Source organism: Phymastichus coffea, unplaced genomic scaffold (assembly GCF_024137745.1).
Source record: "Phymastichus coffea isolate CEN01 unplaced genomic scaffold, Cenicafe_Pcof_1.1 PCOF00009, whole genome shotgun sequence".
NCBI classification, from domain to species: domain Eukaryota; kingdom Metazoa; phylum Arthropoda; class Insecta; order Hymenoptera; family Eulophidae; genus Phymastichus; species Phymastichus coffea.
Genome location: NW_026706820.1, coordinates 5903258 through 5925163, shown reverse-complemented (window position 1 = coordinate 5925163; position 21906 = coordinate 5903258). Strand labels below are relative to the sequence as shown.

At 34.8% G+C, this 21906-nt stretch overlaps 1 protein-coding gene across 5 annotated transcripts in view; it reads right to left on the bottom strand.

Moving 5' to 3' along the window:
* The window catches only part of LOC131670719 (furin-like protease 2), a 1261737-nt gene that overhangs the window by 631503 nt on the left and 608328 nt on the right, over positions 1 to 21906 (bottom strand). For all 5 annotated transcript variants that reach the window (XM_058946572.1, XM_058946583.1, XM_058946600.1 and 2 more), the window contains one exon: positions 5310 to 5526. In XM_058946572.1, the coding sequence (XP_058802555.1) occupies positions 5310 to 5526 (217 nt within the window). The remainder of the gene's footprint in view (positions 1 to 5309; positions 5527 to 21906) is intronic.

Here is a 21906-nt window from a genome sequence, read left to right as displayed (position 1 = left end):
GATCAAAATTGTATGCTGAAGGATTGCGATCAATGCCCAGGCAAAGAAGTAATACGTGAATTTTTGAAATCAAATATTGATATTGATGAAACTGCACGAATTAAATATAGTAATTGGACGAATGTATCTATTACGAATGCGAATTCGGAAAGTTCATCTCATACTAGAATGACAATGCAGGATTTTGAAGTACCATTTTCTGAATTTGTTGAAAATCTTATTGAAGATATATGGCTGATTAGAAGACACCATTTTATTGCTGCTGAACAAAAGAAATACTATAGTGAATGCAAAAAAAATTTGGACAAGGATACTGGAATAATAGTTATGGATTTCGCGGAGAACTACTCATTTATTTGCCAAGATTCTACTCAAGGATTTTATTTCAATAATGCCCAAGCCTCTCTATTCACTGCTTCAATTTACGACAGAAATCAAATTACAAATGTGACAGATATTGCTAGTTTTTGTGTTATTTCCGACTCTACGAAGCATCAAGCTTATTCTGTACACATATTTCAAGAAGCCATTATTGAAAAAATAAAAGTAGAATATCCTTGGATAAAGAAATTGATATATTTTTCTGATGGAGCCCCGACTCAATTTAAGAACAAGTGAGAAAACAGGCAATATTTCAAATTTATTTGATCCTCATTATTCTTAATTGCCCGTTGAATTTTCAGGAATAATTTTATCAACGCGTGCCACCACGAAGAAGATTTTGGAATAGAAATAGTATCGCATAATTTTTTTGCTACTTCACATGGGAAGAGTGCCTGTGATGGTATTGGAGCAACAGCAAAAGTAGCTGCAAGAAAAGCATCTTTGCAAAAAGTTAAAATTTTAGATGCAAAAGAAATGTTTAACTACTTGAGTGAAAAACAATCCTCCATAAGGTATTATATAAGTATTAAACATGAATACTCCCGTTGAATCTATACACTTGTCTTCACGCTTGCGTTATATTTAATGGAATTATTACAGATTCTGCTTTGTTGACGCAAAGGATGTTGAAGTGCGCGAAAAAAAGCTCAAAAAAAGATTTAAATCTGCTAAAACTATACGCAATACAAGAGACAGCCATCGCTTTGAACCTCTAAATAAAAATCAGATGATAGTAAGACAGTTTTCAACTGATCCAAATGTAAAAGTTGTATCTGTAACATAATTTTACGATAATTTAAGTAAGCACATTACATAAGACTTTAGCAAATAATAATCCAATTCTACTTACTTAAATTATTATAAGTGATCTGATAAAAATTATTTTTCTATTATGTTATAATAAAATAATTGTTTCCCATACAAAGAAAATTTCTTCCAATTATTCTTCTGTTACGGAAATGTATTAATTATGATCAGATGTTACAAGAAAAGTTAATCGCTACTAAAATATCACAATGTAGAAAAGTTTTTATGATGCTTCAGCCCTCGACAGTATGTGTATAGTGACTAAAAATAATTTACATTTAGTCTCATTAGAACAGAGAATTGCGCATCATAAAAAAACAAACTGATCGTTCAAAAAATAATCAAAAACGGAATGATGAAAAAATATATAATGTACAAAGAGATTTTTAGTTCTAAACTGCATAGCATATGTAGTAACAAGTATGAAGGTAAGTTAACTGGTCCTAACAAAAAGGTGTCGAAAACTAAACAAATTGCACTTGTCGACAAATCATGGGTGAACAATTTGGAATCATGTTAACGGAAGTTCATAGCCCATACTTTTTTTTAATTACTTTTTGTAACATAAAATGGGATGAAATGTGTCCAAAAGTGTTGCCCAAGCCAATAGTACGTAATTTGACGAGGTTGTAAAATGATTGGAAACGATGGAAAAAATGAAGTGAAAATCGACCGATACACAAAATAAAAATTATGTACTTTTATTCAGGGTGATTTGAGGAATATTCAGTTAAATTTTCAGCCAAACCGAAGTTCAGAGAAAAAAGTTACAGGGGGTTGAATTTTGCTGAAATGGCCATTTTTCGATTTTTTACCAATTTTAACTTGCTGTAGTTCCGTCAATTTTTGATCTGCAGAAATGCGCAGGATCTCATTTTCTTTGTCATTTTAAGAACTTTTCAATGCCGTATTCGAAAAATACAAAAAAGTGATAATTGACTATTCTACAGATGTTTGAAAATAGACCAAAATCGTGAAAACTACTCTGCAGTCACGGGCCCCTAGGTTTTTTGTTAATAGGGAGGTCTACATTTGTTATTAGCTCATTGAAAAGCTCTTAGAAAGACAAAAAAAATGAGCCACCGCTCGTCGCCGTAGCTCTAAAATTGACGATTACATGCCCCTTTTAAAATTCCTATTTTTCATTAGTTTTTTGCTCGATTTTTGGACTTTGAAAAATTCTAGGGGCCCCAGATTTAGTTCTAAAAATCTGAAAAAATTCAGGGCTCCATATTTTCATATAGAGAATATAAAAAAAAATTGGCGTCAAAATTTATGAACCCCGTGCTCACGGTTTTCGCGAAAAGTATTAGAATGGCCCATATATATATTGTAACGGTCCAGTCTGATTTGTCTCTTATTTTCCTCTGCAAAACGGCAACCCGTCACACACGAGACTATTAAAGAAAAGCGGTAATTGAGCGTAGGCGCTTTTCACACGTATATGCAAATGTGTTAAGGCAACTCTGCGAAAACATTACCTTATAAGGAGCGTGACGTCACGACCGTGGGAAAATTTATTGTTTACAACAGAAAATCGTCAATTATAAAGTTTTTTAAACGAACAAAAGTATTTCTTAGTTAAATTTGATGCGCTGATCCTGAATTTCATGTTGTTATAACTCTCAAATCGATATTTGTTAGTCAAATCTAATCTACAAGTTAACATTGTTAGTTATTTTGCAATAAACAACAATATTGTTATTTCGAGCATACGATTACAATCTCGACGTATTGAAACAGAAAAGCAAGAATTTGACACTTTGATAACTAATTATTCACTAAGTTATCAATAAATAAACATTTTATAATTTTTTTAAACAATTAAAATAACACTGTTAGATAGCAAATCGATCATACGTATCTGTAAAATTGATGATTATGATTGTCACTAATTTGCTGATTTTTAAACTGCTAAAAAAGAAATTTGCAAATCTGTTTTTTAATTATTATTCAAAATTAGAGAGCAACATTAATCATCTTTTATTTGAATAACATTTTTCTAACCACAAGCGATTTTTTCATGTAAAAATTTTCTATAATTTTATTGTAAGAGTGGCGTAATTTGATTATTAAATTGTATAACTTATAACTTTGAGAGGCGATTTTTCCTCGAGATGTAATTTATGTTAAAAAATTCATCATTTCAAGTTTAATTTTTTAAATCGCATAATTGCAATTTCGATCGAGCCATTTTGCGATAAAACATGTACAAAATTTGCGTCAATGACAAAAATAGCGTTGTAGGGGCTACCAGGCGTAGAAAGGAGCCCATTTCGCATGTATAAATTCGCTCGTCACTGCGGCAAGAGGACTTATTTTCCTACCTTGCTTAGCAGCGCGAGCACTGTTGTAGAAATAAAGCCTCAGCTATTTCCTGAGACGAATTTCTTTTTCAGTGGTTAGCCTGTTAAACTCCTTTCCTACAGATCTCTAAGCGCTCAACTCATGAGATTATCTCTCTCATGAGAAAAAAGCAGCCTTAGATATCTTCCCTCCTGAAATATATTTACTGTTGAGAAATTAAATTGAGCAGTGATCGCGACGCTGTCGGGCCTCTCCCCGATAGATGCGATTGCTCTCAATTGCATTTCGAAGCAGCTCATCGAGTTGGTAAGCCTCGTGGTTTGCTACTCGAAAGATTTTCTTTCATTATTTAGATTGCGCGCGTGTCAACTTCTTGCTTTTCTCGGAGACGTAATTGCGAATTCAATGTAAAGAGTCCGAACTATTATTTTCATAACGCGAGATAGATTCAAACGTTACAATATATATATATATAATTCATATTATACAGGGTGTCCCATTTTAAAGGAACCACCCCGAAATTTTCGACGGTTGGCATTGTACAAAAAATTGTTCAGACAACAGTTGTTTGGGACAATTGAGGCAACCTTTCTGTGAAATCTGATTTGACTTTGACATACATTTTCAAGGTCATTTGAAGGTCAAAGTCATTTTTTGAATAGGAACCTATATTTTTGATCCCGGATTCGGAAAGAACGGAAAATTCTTCGTTTAGATAACGTATTATGTGTGGGGTGCGGTTAACCCCCCCCCCCTCCGCCTAAGGTCATTTAGCAGTCAAATTTATGATTTTCTTCATCTATGCACAGGGATGATTGGGCAAGGGTAAGGTTAATTGTAATAACCCAATAACTCCAATACCCAATAATTCGATAACCCCAATAACTTCAATAACCAAGAGATATTTTGAATAAGGACCCCCATTTTTTATCCCGGATACGAAAAGAGCGGGAAATTCTACGTGTAGATAAAGTATTATGTTGGGTGGAGCGGTTCACCCCTCCATCCCACCGGGGCAAGGGTGAGGTTAATACAGGCTTAATATTAGGCTTTGAATACATGAAGTCGACTTTGAAAATCAACCTGAAGTTTAAGCTCAAGGTCACTGTTGTTTGACCCTACAATTTTTTGGGATATTGGGGTTATTGAATTATTGGGGTTATCGGGTTATTGGATTATTGGGTTATTTGGGTTATCGAGTTATTGGGTTATTACAATTAACCTTACTCTTGCCCGATCATCCCTGTGCATAGATGAAGAAAATCATAAATTTGACCGCTACATGACCTTATACGGAGGGGGGGGGTTGACCGCACCTCACACATAATACGTTATCTAAACGAAGAATTTTCCGCTCTTTCCGAATCCGGGATCAAAAATATAGGTTCCTATTCAAAAAATTACTTTGACCTTCAAATAACCTTGAAAATGTATCTCAAGGTCAAATCAGATTTCACAGAAAGGTTGCCCCAATTGTCACAAACAACTATTATCTGAACAATTTTTTTGTACAACGCCAACCGTCGAAAATTTCGGGGTAGTTCCTTTAAAATGGGACACCCTGTATATATATCTATTTAGCTCTTTCATGATGAATGTTTACAAATGTCAGAATTTTTAAGTCAAATATATGTAGATTGCATATACTGTTCTTAAATCAATTGATATTCACGACGATGTTTAATTTGTTTCATACTTTTATGATCATCTCCAAATTACGCAAAATAAAAAATGACGCAATAGCTACCAGAAGGTAATACCTTTTCTTATTTTTTATTGTGATACCAGAATATTACGTAATTAAGAATTACCTGGTGAATTGACATGTCGACTTCCAGCATTGATCACCTGAAGTGTCCAGCGTCCTTCAGCCTTTTCCCCCCAGAAGTGTACACTGAGAAAAGGCCAGTCATCGAAATTAGAATTGAGGACATCTCGCGGTCTCTCGAATAGAAGTGTTGATGTTGTACCCATCGGAGAAGTTAACAATAAGCGAAGGTTTCCTCGAGGAAAGAATCTTAATGAAATCTGTTAATAAAAGATAATATTTAAATTCTTCTGTTGTTCTAGTGAAAAATAATGTAAATTATGAAAAAAGAAATTTCTATGATAGAATGTTTTTCTTTGGCTTTTAATCACCCGTTCGCCACTTTTATTAAGTGTGTTTGTGTATACACTATAACTCCTGTTTCTGTCTAAGGTATGGCGGACGAGATGATTGGCGGAGCCAGAAACGGCCAAAGACTAAGAAGGGAGAGATGCGGTGAATGCAAATAACGCAAAAGCAAGAAAGGTGGATAGAGAGAGGTATTTAAATGGACAAGAGTATCAGCTGGATTATCAGAACGCGCGCATCGACCATTTTATGATTTTCTAAAATGGCTTTGCCGAGTTTTATTACAAATATATAAGCCCGGTGTGCACAGAATGTTTGTTAACTTTTATTGCAGTAGTAGCTAGGTTGTTATTTAAGTTACTTCACGGTAGCTAAGCGGTAAAAGCACCAACGGCAACAACAGCAGTATCAGCGAGAAGCATCAGCACAGACAACAGTGAGGAATGATCGTTGAGACACAGTAGATCATTGCCGTATTATCTCTCTCTCTCTCTCTCTCTCTCTCTCGTTCGTTCTTTCTTGTATGTTTGGATGCATTCGTAAATGAAGAGCCGAACAGTTTTACTAATCCCTGAATCGGTTCAAACGATTACACTTCGTCGAGTTAAAGGGGGAGATTACCCAGCAAATAACGTTACTGAATCTACTCATATATACAGATATGTTTGTTTGTAAATAAAGTGACCATAGCTTAAGCGAGTGTCACTGCATTTAGCTTGTCACTGATGGTCATTCTAAAGTCAAATTCGCCAGCGATCTAGTATATTATTTAGCTGTGAGAGCATTTGTACCTCCTGAATTTCCCCCTTAAATAATTAATTTGTGCGGATGGCCATGGGTTGGGTTCAACCTATTCATTTCACTGGCTGAATCTCTACCACACCATTAAAGGAGCGTAAATTTTATAGTTTAGTAGCCTTTCTTATTGACTTCACAAGTAGAGGAACGTTACTATTAGGGCATAAAATTTTGAGTGCAAATATGTGTATATTTTTTTGAAGCCTTAGCTAATTTGATGGAAAGATGGTTATGCATGAAAGTATATTTCGAAGATGGCAACCTTTCACTTATCTGTATGTCCAAATCGATGTATTTTACACTGAAAATAAATTTTTCAATAGGAACCAGCTATATACATACATATATGTGTGTATCAGATCCAATTCTGGCAGGGTGTTTGAAAAGTTCCGAAATAGCTTGACAATTCAGCGGAAATACATTTTCAGAAAAAAATGTTTTATACGAAAGTAATAAAATTTTTCCCTGACTATTTAATGGTGATTTTGAATTTAATATTGGGCTTGGCCTTCAAGGTCATTTAAAGGTAAAATTGAGTTTTTTGAATGAGATTCCATCTTTTTGACCGCAGAGAAAAAGAGAAAGTTATTCGAAGATGAGATAATTCTACACTATTTTCCAATTTTATCTAGCAAAGTCACAGTCTAGATTAAATATCGCTGAGGCAGAACATTTGAATAAAATAGTTATATTAGCAAGTTATAGCCAGTTACAGTAGTGCCGCTGTGGTCTCAGAAAATTTGTTTGCTCGTTCAGAACTTACCAGTAGTCGTTACACATATTGTGGTGATTGCTGAATTTTAATTATCAAACTGAAACCTGGGAAAAATTAAACCCTAACCGAACCAATTAGAATTAATATTCTATCTTAGCGGGATTCAACTTTGACTACGATGCACGGTTGAATTGGAAAACAGTGAAGAATTATCCCAACATCGAATAACTTTCTTTTTTTCTCTCCGAGGCCAAAAAGACAGGATCCCATTTAAAAAACTTCATTTGTTTTTTAAATGACAGTGAAGGTTAAGGCCATATAAACTGAACTTGACTTTCCAAGATATGAAGGTTAAGCCCAAAGTCAAATTAAAGGTCACCATTGAATAGCCAGGGAAAAATCCTATAACTTTTGTAAGAAACATTACGAAAATACAATCTAACCAAGTTATGATGCTGTCCCGAAACTTTTCAGATACCTTATATATATATATATATATATATATATATATATATATATATAGAGAGAGAGAGAGAGAGAGAGAGAGAGAGAGAGAGAGAGAGGAAGTTCTACGTTAACCAGATCACGCCTACGACTAAAAATTAATGCAACCGATTAAAATATTTGATGGGTCATTTTAAAGCTTAGGATGTCTCCTTTCTAATGTCGTGTGCGATTTAGTGAAATTTAGTATGGGGATTTCAAGATGTCGTCCAAAACCAATCAATATTCGAGCACTTTTCCTAGAAATTAATACTTTTTTTCCAATTTTTCATATCTACGTAAATTTAAATAATAGAAAAAAAATGTATAGGAGAGACAATATTAATTTTTTTACATAAACTGTTGTGGAATTTTTTCAGATGCTTTTTGAAAAAAAAATTTTTTTTGACTTAGAACTCGTGTACTAAAAAAAAAATTTTAAACTGTCCGAAAAATAAAATGTTCTTTTCTACTCCTAAATAATGATACAAAATAATAATTACTATTTTTGAAAAAATGTATTCCCATTTGTTTTTGTTGCGCTTTGCCATAATGGCGCTGCCAAAAATTGTCGAATGACACCTACTGTCTGCGCATGCTCATCAGTGCACTACATGCATTCCGCAGCTTGTAACGGTCCTATTTATGAGCTGTTTATTAAATGACTGCAACTAGTCTAACGTATTTATCTGTTTAGTCAAAACAATACATTAAGCGGCGCTACCTCACTGTTTACGCGACTGTATACAAATAAGAGTCGAGTCAAAACAAACAGCGTGACGTCACAAAATAATAGACATAGATATAATGATCCATAATATTGAGAAAAATATGTTAATTATAGATAATTTGAATATAACAAAGTATCGATTATATAGATTTAAACATGCAGATTCACAATATCTCATTCAATTATAAATAAATAATGAATATCAATATGTAAAGTTAATTTATTTATTAACATATGAAATATTAGAAAAATATAAATAATTTATATGTAAAATGAATAAGCGTAGAACATGAGTAAGAATTGGTTTCATTAATAACAGCTGAATGACAACTGTTATTAATAAATAAACAATTAATAATTTATTTAAACAATAAGCAATATATAGAACGAAAATATTAAGTTAATACTTGATAATGATAACTTTATGATTTAGAAATCTTAGATAATTAATCTAATAATCGCATATTAAGATTAGAAAAAACCGTTACAAATATGAAAAATTAGTCATAATTCAAATGTTATTAATTAATTTAAATAATTAATTTTGGAAAATACTTCCAAAATTAATCAACTATAAAGTTATATGAAATTTTAATAATTTTCTAATGTAAATAATGTAATATCACGTTAATTAACTTTATTAGTTAATAACTTTTGACGACACTATTGGCGATAATTGTATATTGTATAAAATCAACAAATAACCAATTCTGTAAAATTTACATGTGTTAAAAACTTAATATTAATGGTTATTTACTTGTAAATTAAGAAAAATCATTTCTCAAAATTCGCGAATGTCTCGAATTTTCGATGAAATCTCTCCTGCAATAATAAGCGGGAAAATCTATGTATAAATAGGCCCACCTTTGCACAGGCTAGATTCATTCACTTCTAGCCTTGCAAGGTGAGCGCATGAGTCTGAATAAACTTGGATTAATACCTAAGTTCTTTCTCTCATTGTGATTAACTAAGCAAGACTATCCTTTCCTTATAATTTGAGCTCGACTTATAGAACATCTCGCGCTATAAGAAACTTGGGCCGAATTATATCCTATCAAAGAAAGACTTTAGCTCTGCTTATGGGACAATTCGCACCATAAGAAACTAGGGCACTGTCTGACTTTTCTCGATATATTGCAATTACTTATGTATATTTGATTTACTTATTATATTTGATTCATTAATCTATTTTCTTGACAATTAGAGTAAAATCATCGGAAACAAATTCTTACTCATTAGCTAGTTTACGAGAGTTCGAATTATTTTATTTATAAGTGATACGAACATCACAAGCTTCATTACTATACAAAGAAGTCTTAATTAAAGCTACCAAAATGAAATACTCCCGCCTCTCAATTAGATTAAAGCACGAAGGACGATGCTCCTACTGAGAGCAAATATGGCAGATTATCTTAAATTCTAAACCAAGAAAGAAAGAGTGAGTTGTCGCTCTTTAAGACCCTTAAAGTATTTATTAGTGAAAATAGTAATTGAATAATTATATAAAAAGAAGAAGAGAAGAAAAGTTGTTAACAACTTGTTTTAACGTTAGTGCAGTGACACTCGGGCTCTAATCTGACAGTAAGTTGTATTCAAGCTTTTCGGCGCTATAACTTACGAGGTGTGTTCAAAAAGTAAGGTGACTTTTCAAATTTCACGGGCAACGTACTTTCAATTATCGATTTTTTTATTTTGTTATGTTGGTACACTCTTCCCGAACATCTGTACCAAGTTTCAAGTGTATAGCATTTTTTGTTTGGTTGTGAGAGGCGTAAAGGTTATAAGCGTTTTGCGTGCTCGGCGATTTTTCTTGCTATCAAAAATATGGATCAAAGGATTTGCATCAAATTTTGTGTAAAAAATAAAATAAAGTGCTCCGAAACACTTGAAATATTGACGGTGGCATATGGTGAAACTGTTCTGAGTAAAAAAAATGTTTACAAGTGGTACAAACTCTTCCAAGATGGCCGGGAAAATGCCAATGACGAGCCTCGCTCTGGACGCCCAAACACGTCAACAACTGATGAAAACGTTCAAGCAGTGAAGAAAATTGTTCTGGAAAATCGTCGAATCACTATCAGGGATGTTGCTGAGGATGTTGGTATATCGCTTGACTCGTGCCATGAAATTTTTTCTAACGTTTTGGGCATGAGACGTGTGTCAGCGAGGTTTGTGCCGAAATTGCTAAATTTTGACCAAAAGAACCGTCGCATGAGCATCGCTCAAGAACTGTTGAATGACGTCAACGACGACCCAGATTTACTCAAAAGGGTCATAACTGGTGACGAATCATGGGTATATGATTATGATATCGAACCAAAGTCCAATCATCCCAATGGAAGAGCCCGGATGAGCCAAGACCGAAAAAAGCACGCCAAGTTCGATCAAATGTCAAAGTTTTGTTCACTGGTTTCTTTGATTACCATGGCGTGGTGCATCAGAAGTTCTTACCATATGGACGTACGGTCAATAAACAGTATTATCTTGAAGTTATGCGCCGTTTGAGAGAAACAATACGAAGAAAACGCCCAGAATTGTGGAAAAACAATTCATGGCTTTTGCATCACGATAATGCCCCTGCTCACTTATCTTTGCTTGTGAGAGATTTTTTGGCCAAAAACAACACCACAATCATGCCTCAGCCACCATATTCACCGGATTTGGCCCCATGTGACTTTTTCTTGATCCCAAAACTAAAGAGACCTATAAAAGGACGGAGATTTGCAACGATACAATGTTACCTTACTTTTTGAACACACCTCGTATAACCAAGATTCGGTAGAGCGTAATCATGAAAAATTTCGTCGTAGGGCCGGTTTTAATTTTAATCCAACTGTGCGCGACTGTATCGCTTAGCTTACCGCCATTTTAATTATACAGATAATATCCATCCTAACAATAGACGTAACGTTCAATGTTTAGAGACATAGTCTTTAGTAGACATAAATAGAAAACTAATAATTTAACTAGTAATTTGTTAAAACACATATTTTATACCGATTATCTCAATATGTGTACAGTTTTTTATTATATTTAGGAAACATTTTCGTCAGTTTATTAATATGAACTTGCTATTAAAAGAATACGTGTTATTTCTACGAACGTACTACACTTACTGATGCTTACATACTGAGAATTTAAAGCCGTCAAGGTATCTTTATAGATACATAAAGATATTTCAACGTTGAAGAAAACATTCTTAGTAAAATATCCTTGATTTAACGGAATTATTGCAATTATATCTTTGTTATGATAAACAGTGTACGATTTTTCCGAATTAATTTACCATTAAAAAATTAATCTGAAATGTACATATTTTGTAAAGAAATAGTGTTAACCTGTGTTAAAATCCATTGTTTTTCGTTGATTTTTTGCTACTTAAATAAATTTTCATACAAAACATTTTTTCTTCACTTGAAAAATTTTTTTCTTCAAAAGTGCTCTATAAAATATTGTCGGGAAATATTTAAATGACTCAAAATGTGATATAAAATGTGAAAAAAAATTAACTCCGAGAGGGTTATACCGACTCCTTCCTAAGTATCTTTTGGCGCACCGTGAAAATTGTAGAAAAAAAAGTTTTTCAGAGTGCAACCATTTGTTTTTTAAAGAAAATGAAAAATTTAATCAGAAAGAAAATTATAATTTCTATAGAAGTTAGTAGATTCAGTGAAGATAAACTGTACGTTGTCAAAGATCGGTCTGTTGAAACTCAAGTTGTAAAATCGGATAATGTGCCAACTCTTTACTTGAAAAGACCAACAGAGATTTTCTCCAGAATCAGTAGCTGTCGACTCTATGTATTTAATAAATTTCATTTTAGTCTTTGGCACGATGTAGATCTTTTAACAAAATTAACGTCTTTAACTCAGCAAGTAACGATTCAAAAGTTTCCAGAATATTCCGATTACTCGGTTGTTACTCGCACAGTTTAGAAACTTTAGAATTTTTGTTATTAATTAAGACTTATAAAAAGCACAAACGCACAATAATACTAAAGAATCTGTTACTCAAAAGTATAAAAAAATAAGAATAGAAAATTGTTTATAGTCAGTAATCTCTAAGTTTATGAATAATGAAATGCCGTTACAATTATTAAATTTAAATTTTAGTTCAATTTTGATATTGTGTTTTATTTTTATTTTATATTTATTAATGGTATTTCATTCTCTCTATAACAGAAAATTATTATTATTATTTGTTCTTTAATTTATTGTACATAAATATACTCGTAAATACATGTATTATTATAAGAGTAGATAAGCAATGTATGTTCTGGGACACAAAGGAGCCGACAAAGGATGCCGCCAATGTATAAGGATACGTGTATGTTCTGGGACACAAAGGAGCCGCCCGATGAAGGTGTGAAGGTAGTGACACCTTTTGACACCTTTTGATTTATGGTCAGACCCCATGGTGAGTGCCTAAAAGGGATTTGATGTACCTTTGACACCTTCCGCGTGCCAGTGGGCCCCATGCTGAGTGTTAAGGGGCATTTGATGTTGGTTGACACCTCGCGCGCGCCGCCAATGTATAAGGATACGTGTATGTTCTGGGACAGAAAGGAGCCGCCCGATGAAGGTGTGAAGGTAGTGACACCTTTTAATCGCGATAAGATGAGACCCCACGCCGAGTGTTGCATTTGATGTTCGTTCGACACCTCCCGCGTGCCAGTGGGCCCTTCGAGGGGGCCAGTCTCCCCCCCCCCCCCCCCCCCGATAGTAGGACGCTTCACCCACCCACCAACCCACCCACCCACCAACCCACCCACAGAGGTTGTTAAGGTAGGATGCTGTAGAAGTCGGTAGGGTGTTTGGTAAACTATATGCTTATGCTGGCTGAGTGAAGGACCCTCGGAGAGGGGGTAGCGTCTCTAGCTTGCTAGACGCGTACGCCGTATAGTGAGGATGCTGTTTTCACTCTCTCTCTCTCTCTCTCTCTCTCTCTCTCTCTATCCCTCTCTCTCGCTCTCCTTCGATAGTAGGACGCTTCACCCACCCACCCACCAACCCACCCACCCACCCACAGAGGTTGTTAAGGTAGGATGCTGTAGAAGTCGGTAGGGTGTTTGGTAAACTATATGCTTATGCTGGCTGAGTGAAGGACCCTCGGAGAGGGGGTAGCGTCTCTAGCTTGCTAGACGCGTACGCCGTATAGTGAGGATGCTGTTTTCACTCTCTCTCTCTCTCTCTCTCTCGCTCTATCCCTCTCTCTCGCTCTTCTTCGATAGTAGGGCGCTTCACCCACTCTCCCACCCACCTACAGAGGTTGTTAAGGTAGGTTGCTAAGAGTCTCAAGCATAACCGATGTTCCTTTTTAAATGAAGATGCGTTCTAGCAGCGTGCACTATCCTTTTTCAGGACCACACATATAATTTAGAAAACTTTCGACCACCCACACCAGCTTGCACTTTCTCCAATAACGCTTTACCTCATGCTGAGGGTTAAAACGCATTCGATGTTCCTCTTTCAATGAAGATGCGATCGTAAGTATGTACGCAGCAGGTGATTGGAGATAGAGTAATCTTAATGACGTCTGTTAGTCATTTTATTGCTTTTTTTTGCCTTAGAGATAAGGTTTTTGAGTTAGCCTTGTTTAGTTGCGCTAACATCCTCCAACATGCCCTTGTACCTTTTTTTCTTTTGAAGTTATCTTGTATCTTAATTACGAATCGCATACTGAGCAACTAAAACTAAATTTATTACCTCTTCCGTTTAAAAACAATACTTTCACTATTTTTGAATGGAGCTTCGAGAGTAGGAACCTTTTGGGAGGAACGAAATAAAAACGTCTTCATTTTCAGAAAATCTTTCATTAGTAGACTAGGTCTCCAAGAGAAGACTTCTTAAAAAGTGAGTAAAGTTAAGTGATTAAAAAAGTGCATCATGAATTCATTGGAAATTATTCAAACATTAAATGCTATGATCATATTCATGGTGAATGTAAGTAAAAAAAAAATCAATCTTTATATTATAATTTAATTTATATATCTTTTTTTAGACTCCTCCAAACCTGCTGGCAGGCATTCCGACAGCAACATTTTATCATCTATTATTATCAATTTTATCAGTCGTAAGTAATTTTATTATATATTTATTTTTAATTATTATGGTCTTATATATTGTATTTTTCAGCTTCATTCAATCATGGTTGATCCTGCTCAAAAACTAAGGATTGGCCAGCTGCTGCAGGGAGTGATCGAGGTAATAAATTTTACTTTTTATAAATATATAAATATATAAATATTTGTTTGGTTTTAGTTGCAGCAGATATTGGAGTTATCTGAGCGCTCGGCAAGACAGCGGGCTGATGCCCAAAGAGCCGCTCTTCAAAGGGCTGCAGTCGAAACGGCTGCAGCCGAAAAAGCTGCAGCTGAAAGGGCTGCAGTCAAGAAAGCTGCAGCCGAAAAAGCGGCAGTCGAAAGGGCTGCAGCCGAAAAAGCTGCAGCTGAAAGGGCTGCAGTCAAGAAAGCTGCAGCCGAAAAAGCGGCAGTCGAAAGGGCTGCAGCCGAAAAAGCTGCAGCTGAAAGGGCTGCAGTCAAGAAAGCTGCAGCCGAACAGGCTGCAATCGAAAAGGCTGTCGCCGAAAAGTCTGCAGCCGAAAAGTCTGCAACCGAAAAGGTGATGGTGGAAACAGCGAGGAAAAGAAGAAATCCCTTTGCGTCGTTACCCCCCAAAAAAAAATTTTTTAAGGTATAATTTTTTTTTTTTATTAATCATATCATTAAATATAAAATTAACATTTTAAAAATTATTATTTTTTTCAGATAAACGATGTTGCTCGAGAGTCCTTGTGTAGTATTGAAAATACCCTTACAAGGGTAAAGTCTACTACCGCTGACATCACCACCACCATCAGTACTACCGCCACCACTACCACCAATGCCTTCACCACCACCACTGCTGCCACAGTCACCGCCGCCACCACTACTACCACCGCCACCTCCACCACTACCACCGCCACCAACAAGAGTAAAATAAAAATGAAAAAAATAGAATATGTAAATATAATGTATCCCGGAATGGTTCGAAGGCCAACACAACCTTCCAAACCATACGGTAAAAAAAAAATTAAAAAATACATGTAAATAAATAATTATATAAATAAATAAAAAAATTAATAAATTATATAATCAAAGTGTCTCTCTCTCTCTCTCTCTCTCTCTCTCTCACTCTCTCCTCCGATAGTAGGGTGCTTCGTTAGTAAGCTTATGCTGGCTGAGTCTAGGCTCACGGAGAGGGGGTAGCGTCTCTAGCTGCTTGCTAGTAGCGTGCTCCGTATAGCCCTTGAAGAGGGGGATAGCGTCTTTAGCTTGCTAGACGCATACGCTGTATAGTGTAGATGCTGCTCTCTCTCTCTCTCTCTCTCGCTCTCCTTTAATAGTAGGGTATTTGGGCCCTTGGAGAGAGGGTAGCATATAGCTTGGTAAGCTATATGCTGCTCTCTTTCTCTTTCTCTAAGCAAGCGCTATAGTATTTTCATTAGATTTCGGGAACCTTTCAACCTCGATTATTATTTTATTCGAATATTAATTAATTAATAAAACTTATAGAATTTTCGTTTAATTATTAATTTATTGTTCATTCAACTATACATTGAATATAATACAGTCTGTCTATAATCTTTATTTTCAGTAGTTGACATCGCTATATTGAAATATTGAATTGAATTTTTATAGGTAATATTGTCCACTTCATCAATACCTTCCATTTCAGATTGCTTCAGTCTAGCTTTTATCCATGAAAACAATCTTTGTGCATTTGTAACGGCACATACAAAGTTAGCTGGTTTATTATAATGATATGTACATATTGTTTCTAATGGGTAAGGTAATGCGCTCATTGGCGGACATCTCATCTCGCTTTCAAGTTCTAAAATTTTTCTAAAAAAGGAAAAAATTTTTAATTAATAATGATTTTAATTTCTAACAAAAAATAAATAAATAAAAATACTTACTTTTCAGGTAAAATTTTTTGTAACCATTGTTTCTTTGTTAATCCTTTTACATAAATAGTTCTAGAATTATTTAAATGATTGTTTAGTACACGTGCTAAATTTTTATATGGAATAAGACCGGATCTCCATAATAAACCATGATGACACGTTTCTAAGAAATGATTCACTTTTCGATACTTGATAGGAAGTTGAAACCAATGATATGGTGGTTCGAAGAAAAACACAGTTGGAACAGTATCTATATCTAATGGTAGATATGCTAGTTCTTTACAAACAAAAGTCTCGTTAAAACTTTGAAAACCTTGAAAATCTATTACGAAATCCATTTTAAAAGATGCTGAAGTTAATGTGAACTCTACTAGTTCCCAAAACCGTTATGAGAGTAGAGGCACGTGTTTGTTCTATATAAAGCCTATACCTCACTATTCGAAAGTAGAGGGCGCCATAGTCAGCATACCTCACCAATCGAAAGTATAGGGCGTCATAGACACTATATAGTATGGTTATAGGTAGTTTTATTAAATTCCAACAATATATATAATTTATTTTCTTTTTTATTGAAAAGCATCGTATACATTGATTACATAATGTCTTGTTAATTTCAAACTAATTTTTTAACATCACCACTAATCGGGTTATATTGTACAATACGATCGTGTAATATTAAGCAGTAGGCTGCAGTATCTTCAGGAAAATCAGTCCGAGTTTCAAATTCTAGGCGAACATCGACTGGCGCGCTTTTTAATGTTTCATTTTGTTTGGAGCAGTCTATAACTATTAGCGGTACTTTATTAATGAAATCTTTTTTATTGAGTAACGGCTCGTTTTCTTTACCATAATAAGAGTTTTGAAAATTAGTATACATATCGTAGAGAACAGCATACTGATTTTGATTGATATTCAAATTGAGATTTCCATACGGATAGCATTGTGAATTGAGGAATAGCTTCACATTACTAATATTACAATGATCAAAATTACTAGAATTAACACTCGCCGAACTTTTACGTTTAGTTTGAAAAGCTAAAATAACAAAGCGAGGCTTTTCCAATTGATTGGAAGTCTTAACACTCCAAACATGCTTTGATGTACGTGGTAATTTTGGATACTCATACATTTCCCAAGTACGATAACTCATTGTAATTGCCCGATCTCGTCCGATCTGATTGAGTAATTTGATTTTTTCTTTGTCTGCAACCATCACATATGGCATCAGCCATTCAACCTTAGTTAAAGTAATTTTTGTTTTTTCTGAAGCAGCAGGATTCCCAATTGGAGCAGACAAAATAGCATTCAAATCATCTCTTGATCTTGTGAGAATAAGTTCATGCTTGACATTGACTACAATTTTCCGATAATCTTCAGCAAAGCCCATCAACATACTGAGAGGTATAGTCACATCAAAAAAACCTTGAGCGTTACATATTAAAACTTCATTGTTATCACCATTCCATCAGGCATTTTCAGCGATAGAGCTCTGACATGGATTGAGTGAAAGCCAATTTTTCATGAGAGTTGTTAAGCCTACATTTTTCACTTTATCAATTTCAATAGCATTTATTTCATATCGTATTTCCTCGAACAAATGACAGAGGGCGTTGTTGACTAATAAAGTGTTCTCCACTGGCGTAGTACCGTCCGGCTTGGTTAACCTACCACAAATATGAATCATACTGCGCGATGGAAGCAGAGATAAATCTTGATGTTGAATTGCTATATGAATTTCATCGCTATTATTGAAATATGATAATGAATAAGGCTGATGCGCATGAACTTCATAATGAGCTATAGACTCATCGAAAGTGACAGCTGAATGAATGTCTAGAATTCCCTCCATATTGTTGTTGTTGTTGTTTTATACAACACACTAATATGCACAATATTTTCTTCCACGATTTTCGACGACTTCTAGTCTCAAGCTTTTCAGGAATTGAATGTTCTGAGGTGTGAGCGGTCTGATAGCTCGCTGTTGACTGATTGCTGTTCGACATTTTTGTCTTTTAATATAGCCTCGGCCGCTCTTTATATTGTAAATGATACCCATTACTAAGATATGGTCTTTATATGCACTCGCACTGTGATGACTTCTCCTCGAAAGTTAACTAGGTTTCCGTCTTGATCAACTATACGAATTTGAAAATGATCAATGCTCCTCACAGCGACTGGAAGGTAAATGACGTGAGAGGGAACTTCTATAATCTTATATCCAGGTGGGACTGCTGGGAAAAATTCATGTATAGTATGTACTTTGCGATCGTTTATGTAAGAGCCTGTAGTAATATTACACTCTACACGTAAAGCATTGACTTTGAGTATAGTGACGGGTAAGTCAGAACTATGTGTTTCGTTTTCAACGAGCGTGCGTTTAGTGAAGCCTAAAATTGATCCAATAGAATCTTCTGGTTCAAAATGTATTTTTTGACTGCACCGAATGACACTACGTAAAGTATTATTATTTGGTTTTAGGCTAAACGATATACCTTTAGGTGCTAATTCGTCTATGAGAAAGTTTTCAATATCTTCTATTTCGTAGCTACCAGTCGGTAAAGTGATAGCTTCTTGACCTTCAATGTAAAATTTATTACAACCAACGTCAATGTTTGGTATTGAATTAAATGTCAATAGCTCAACTAGACCAAGAACGTATTTTTTGTTTGCTATCAATTCGATCGGTGGAAAATAATATGATTCGAGTACGGATGATGTTCCCGAGAGACTCAATGTTAGTGTATTCTCCATGACAGATTCAAATCAAATGACAGTCATTCTTTGCATGAGTATTTTATATACTAGTCGTCTTTTCTATAGTTTGTTTAAAAGAAATTTGAGACAAAGATGGCCGCAATTATATGTATTAAAATCTTGATATCTAATATAATTATACATGATTCTATTAACTTTGAGATAAAGCAATAGATCTATAGGCGGCTGTAGATTACCAAAACTATCAAAATACATAACCTCATCGCCTTTCTTTTTATATGCTACCCAATGAGTACCTGGCCCCCGTTTATTATCCAAATTTACAATAGCTGTCTCTTGATATCGAGGCCCATCGGTCGGTAAAGCATCACGCATAAAAACACCTCGAAAATTTGCAATTTTTAGTATTTTAGCATATTTTCTTATATCATGATCTGTCAGTGCTCGATTAGGTAAAGTTATTTCGAGCTTTTTTTTTTTAAACCTTTTCCACTTGAATATGGTTTCAGATGAAGACCATAACCTTTACGATGTGGTTTCAAATAAAGTCCTTTACCAATAGCAATAGCTTCCATAGTTTTATTGTGTCTATGAGCCTCTTTCAATTCATTTTGAGCGGCCTTAGCACTGTTAACGGCTTTTGCTATTGAAGCAGCTCCTCCAGCTAAAGCTCCAGTGGCGCTCAAAGCGGCAAATAATGGAATTAAAAAAGGAAGAGCTCCACCCACTTTACTAGGAATTGGTAGAAGACGAGGAACATTTATTTTTCTTCTTCCTCCAGCCTTCTTCACAGCTTCTTTAGCGCCTTTTATAGCCGAACGAATGACAAAGAGTGATTTATTACTAGGAACAACACTTCTCGAGGCAGCGTTAATAATTTTTTTCAATGCAATTGATAGATTTTTCCTTTTTACATGTGTCTTTCGTCGCTGTCGTCGTTGGCGATTTTTTAATCCCTTACCTCGTTTCTTTCCTCGTTTTAAAATTTTAACACCCATACCAAGTTTACTTTTAACTTTCATTATGTTGGCTACAGCAAATGCAGCAACTTTCTCACCAAAACTACTATCTTTCGCTTGCACTCTATCCCAGGCTTGTTTAGCTAGAATTTTGTCGGCTTCGTTTCTCGCCTCAATGTTCTCTCGATTTTGAGAATAAGTAATATCGTGATCTTTACAAGCAGCGTCTAGCGGATTTTTTCCAGGATCACCACGAGCAAGTCGTTTTTTCAATTTAGTTCCCGGTCCGCAATACTGATAACCAGGCAAATGAGCTTCGAATGGTAAGTTATTAATGATCTTATTCACTAAGCCAGCACCACCAGTCTTTCTTTTGTAACAAATGATCATACCTCATCAGAAGACAAAGTCTTAATGAAACTAAAAATATATAAACAGTCTTTTTATAGTTAGTAGTCTCATTCGTCCTTCGATCGGTGATTAGAAAACAATATGGACTTCAAAGAGCAACCACTTAAGTTGCAAGTCATAAATTTTGATAATGTGGTTGAGACGGAAAAACGAGAAAAAAGACATGGTGAACTACTGCCTGACAGTATACGAGCAGTTTTCTGTGGTCCTAGTAACTGTGGGAAAACTAACTGTTTGCTAACACTAATCACACATCCTAATGGACTTAGATTTGAAAACATTTATGTTTATTCAAAGTCTCTCAATCAACCAAAGTATAAGTTTTTAAAAGATTTATTGGAACCGATTGATGGTATACAGTATTATGCCTTCAGCGAGCATGAGGCAGTTGTTTCACCGGATAAAGCTAATCCAAATTCCATCATGATTTTTGACGATGTAGCCACTGAAAAGCAGGACAACGTGAGAGCATTCTTCTGTATGGGAAGACATAAAAAGGTAGATAGTTTCTATCTCTGTCAATCATACGCTCGCATACCGAAGCATCTCATTCGAGATAATGTGAATTTACTAGTTTTGTTTCGACAAGATGACGTGAATATTAAACATATTTATAACGATCATGTTAACTCAGATATGACTTTTGAGAAGTTTAAAGCAATTTGTTCAAAATGTTGGAGAGACGATAATCATGGATTTATAGTTATTGATAGAGATAGACCAATCAATCATGGACGGTATAGAAAAGGATTCGATTCTTTTGCTATAAATATAACGGAGTGAACGAATGAAGATTATTTAACTTTAGAAACTGTAAGCGTCAACATGGCTAATTTTGAAAAAGAAAAGAAGATGCTCGAGCAATTATCTGAGGCTCGTGATGCCATCAGACGTAAGTATCAACTAATAAAACGTGACAAAGCTGATTTAGAAAATACATTGAATGAAACTTTTAAACCTATGGTTGATCCATTGAAGAAACTTGTGGAGGTAGCTATTGATAAAACTAACGATAATACTGAACAGGAAACGAACAAGGAGAAGAAAATTACGTTCGATAAAGTTTTCAAGTCAAAAACAACAGCTGACACTCCCTATAAATCTCGATATTTCAATAGTACTGTTAATGACTTAAATTCAACATTACATCCGCTTGATTCTACATTTGAATCCGCTATGTCTATTACTGATGATGGTGATGAAGATGAATTTAGTAAGACTAGTGAATCAACACTTGATAGAACCGCAATAAATTTAGACAATGTTAGTTCAAAACAACAAAAACAGCTATTGGATGACTCGATTGTAGGAAACTATATTCGACTATTGCATGAACCGCAACAGAAAAGTAATTTAGACAAGACATTTGGCGTTCGCTTGCATGAAAATACATATGTCATAGGCAATTCTCCAATTTCTTTCCAAAACGATAATGTGACTGTGAATGATAAAGCATTCAGCAAGACGTCTGGATTAATGGAACTTCTCTTTCGTAAAGAACCTAATTCTAAATTAATCAGTTCATCAGATATTGAAA